We start from the raw sequence: 3,963 nt of genomic DNA on the forward strand, positions 1-3,963 counted from the left end.
TCCTCAGGGCTGCGTACTCTCCCCACTGCTCTTCTCCCTCTACACCAACGACTGCACATCTAAAGACCCCTCTGTCAAGCTCCTGAAGTTTGCAGACGACACCACACTGATCGGCCTCATCCAGGACAGTGACAAGTCTGCTTACAGACAGGAGGTTAAGGAGCTGGCTGTCTGGTGCAGTCTTAACAACCTGGAACTTAACACGCTCAAAACTGTGGAGATGATAGTGGATTCAGGAGAAACCCCCCTGCTCTCCCCCCACTCACCATCATGAACAGCACTGTGACTGCAGTGGAGTTATTCAGATTCCTGGGTACCACCATCTCTCAGGACCTGAAGTGGGATATTCACATAGACTCCATTGTCAAAATCTGGTAAAATCACTCTGGACCCCTCACATCCAGCACACAACCTCTTTGAACTGTTACCGTCTGGTCGATGCTACAGAGCTCTGTGCACCAGAATGACCAGACACAGGAACAGTTTCGTCCCTCAGGCCATCCATCTCATGAACACTCAACAATAAATGTGGAGCACACAACTATAATACACTATCCATTCACCACACTCACTAATATTATCTTTATTTTCTAATTTGCACATACTTGACCTGTACATACATAGTTGTCTATATTATATATTGTGTTTTTGCTGCTTTGTACGTTGCCTTTTGGTTAATTGTTGTTATTCTTTTATTATCTGTGTCCTGTTGCTGTCTTTCTGTTGCACTGTGGAGCTTCTGTCACTACAACAAATTCCTTGTATGTGTAAACATACTTGCCCAATAAAGCTCATTCTGATTATAGTTGTGGTTTGGTGCCGCCATTTCAAACCAAATAAATATGTCATCCTTGTGGTTTTAGAATAAACTATCATCACAAGTGAAATTGTCCAACCTGAGCGTCCGATTCTGACGCACTGCGTGTCAAACCGAGCTCTCAAGTTCGTCTAAAAAGAAATCTCCGATGTTTGGAGGAGAATTCGCCACTTATCATAATGCGAAAGCTTAGATAGATTGATGTAAAAAAAAATCTGACGCCACTTGGAAGCTCAAAATGATACAAATTTGCGAGCGGAGCCGTTCTGATGGCATTCTTTGCGTATTTTTTGCTTCGTGAGTATTTTCTTCAATTACTAGGATGTCAATGGCTCGTTTGGCTCGTCGCTCCGCCCCCCGTGTTTGTCGTAAACCCGCGGTCTGACGGGAATAAGGCAGAAATAAGAGCTTCCAGGACGCGCAATCGGACCTCGGAGAACGCGGTTACGCACGGCGGACACTTGGCGTCTGGCGGCAGCGCGCGCATCCACGGGCTTGTGGCAACTTCAGCAAACTCGCTCGAGGGCTGAACCATGTCCTTGAGCCCCAAACACTCAACGCCTTTCTCAGTGAGCGATATTTTGAGCCCGATCGAGGAGACCTTCAAGAAGTTTGCAGCCATGGAGAGTAGCGCGAGCCTGGCGTCTCCTCTATACAGACAGACTCAGGTGTCTCAGTCGAACCTGCAGCAGCACAGCATGAGCCATAACACCTACCACATGCCGCACTCGCAATTCTCGCACAACGCCATGGGAGGATACTGCAACGGGACTATCGGCACCATGGGAGACCTGCCGTCCTATCAGGAGAGCATGAGGAACGGCGCGACGGCCACGGCTTGGTACGGATCGAACCCAGAGCCCAGATACCCAACAAGTGAGTCCGATCAATAGAATCATCCTGCATGCCTTAACGGATCAAAATCCATCTAAAAATGTCATGTTATTAAGGCTTCTGCCATTTAGAACCGCAAAGATTTCTGTATTGAATTAGCTATTTGTTTACACACTGTCAAGCTGTCATATTATAGAGGCTTATGGAATTTGTTATGAATGCATTTCTTTCTTTAGAATAAATAACATAATGCAAGTCCACTGCCTAGAAACCTGCGCATTTAATATGAAATAATACGATAAACAAATAGGCCTAGATAGATAGATAGGTAGATGATAAAGAATAAAGAAGTTATTAGTAAATAAAACATTATTTCAGTATGTTTTACAAGAACGTAACCTATATCGTTTATTTCGGTCTTTCTGGACATTGAATTAAATTTCATGTTTATTTCAATGTTACTTGCCGTTTTCTTTGATAAATTTCTAAGTGAAAATTGTTTCAAAATAAATCAAGGTTTAGTGTTGATAGAATTTAATTATTTTCTCTTTTCGGCTTTGGATTGTAAATCATTTTTGTTTAATTCGATTTAATTTCTAATAGGCCTAGCCTATGTACGTTATGTAGCCAAACAAACAAACTGTAAATAATATCTAATCGGCTTTAGGCTATAAATGCAATATAATTTATATTTATTTGATATTAAATTAAATATATTTTAGTTTCATGCCAAATACAACGAAAATAAATTTCAGAAACACTCTTTACTCAAGTGCTAGTAAATTTCACAAATAAACGGAAAGTAACATTGAATTAAAAGTGAAATTTTGAAAAAAAAGTTTTTAGTATTTTCTTGTAAAAAGCTTTATTTACAATTTTGTGTGCGTGTGTGTGTTAGGGTTCAAAACACTGCACAAGGTTTTGAAACTACCCGTCGATGTTCATTTTAATGTGCTTGCTCTCTCAAGTCTCCAGGTTTATGGGTCCTTCGGCGGGCATGAACATGGGAACATTACCGGGCATGGATGCAAGCAAATCTATGGTGATTTTACACGCGACGCCGCGGAGGAAACGGCGGGTGCTCTTCTCTCAGGCGCAGGTGTACGAGCTGGAGCGCCGCTTTAAGCAGCAGAAGTATCTGTCGGCGCCGGAGAGGGAACATTTGGCCAGCATGATTCACCTGACCCCGACCCAGGTCAAGATCTGGTTCCAGAACCACCGGTATAAAATGAAACGCCAGGCGAAGGATAAAGTGTCGCAGCAGCAGCAGCAGGACAGCGGAAACCTGTGCGCGCAGCAGTCGCCGCGGCGCGTTGCAGTGCCGGTGCTGGTTAAAGACGGTAAACCGTGCCAGAACGGCTCCAGCACGCCGACGTCGGTCCATCAGCAGGTGCAGAGCGTGCTGGGCAGCGAGACTTTAGCTTCGGCCGAGGATCTGGAGGAAATGTCACCCAGTCCTCCTCTGATGAACAGCCTCTCTCAGACTGACGCCGCGCTCATCGAGTACACCAGCGGCATGGTGAGCTCCAACCTGCTGTACGGAAGAACGTGGTGATATTTCCGCCGGCGAGCATTTTTACCACACAGACCATGATGATTACGACAATTGAATTTCCTCAAAGACCTTTTTTAAAACTCAATTAAAAAAACAACAACAGCATTCGTCTGATGCAGTGTGAATTGTATGGGTTGTAACTAAATTGTTATTGAATGAAAATCTTTGGTGCGGATGAGGAGTGTGTGATGAAGACTAGTCTAGCGTGATGCCATTAATCCGACATCAGTTTTGTTGCTTTGTAAAATATGAGCTGTAGATGAAGAAATGTTTTGTGTACATATCTAACACTGGACAAAGAATGCGTTCTTGAAGTCTTTTGGAAGTTTAAAAGGAAACAATAAATATGAGTGCTGCATATGAAAGAAACCACTTGAATGCAGTTAAATCTTTTTTGGTTACTCAAAAAGTTTGATCGAGCAAACAAGCAGCTATGCATTACATGTCTAATAGAAATAAATAATAGCTGCTAATAAAAAATAAAACAGCATTATTTATAGTAATTATAATTCAGACCAAGAAAATCTAAATGGTCACTCGGTCAGACTAAATATAGGCCTACGCTAAAACAGTTTTTTCTAAGTTGTAAATTAAACTATTTCAGACTTCAAAATGTAACGTTTAATTCAGTGTTTTACTTAATGTTTCTTTGCAATTAATTGCGAAACTTTCTAGCATTTCTGAGTGAAATTTCACTACATTTAACCGTGCAAAAACACTTATCTGAGGCGAAAAAAAACAAAGACCAATATCTTTT

At 42.1% G+C, this 3,963-nt stretch overlaps 1 protein-coding gene across 1 annotated transcript; it reads left to right on the top strand.

The window, feature by feature from the left end:
- Window positions 1-1,350: 1,350 nt before the first annotated feature.
- Window positions 1,351-3,206, top strand: LOC306843580 (homeobox protein Nkx-2.4-like; the record flags this gene model as incomplete). The annotated part of the gene is made up of 2 exons (XM_079375111.1): window positions 1,351-1,693; window positions 2,620-3,206. 2 exons carry the CDS (start codon window positions 1,351-1,353, stop codon window positions 3,204-3,206), a joined length of 930 nt encoding a protein of 309 aa, XP_079231237.1.
- Between the last annotated feature and the right edge of the window lie 757 nt (window positions 3,207-3,963).

The sequence above is a fragment of the Barbus barbus genome (assembly GCF_936440315.1).
Source record: "Barbus barbus genome assembly, chromosome: 24".
NCBI lineage: Eukaryota > Metazoa > Chordata > Actinopteri > Cypriniformes > Cyprinidae > Barbus > Barbus barbus.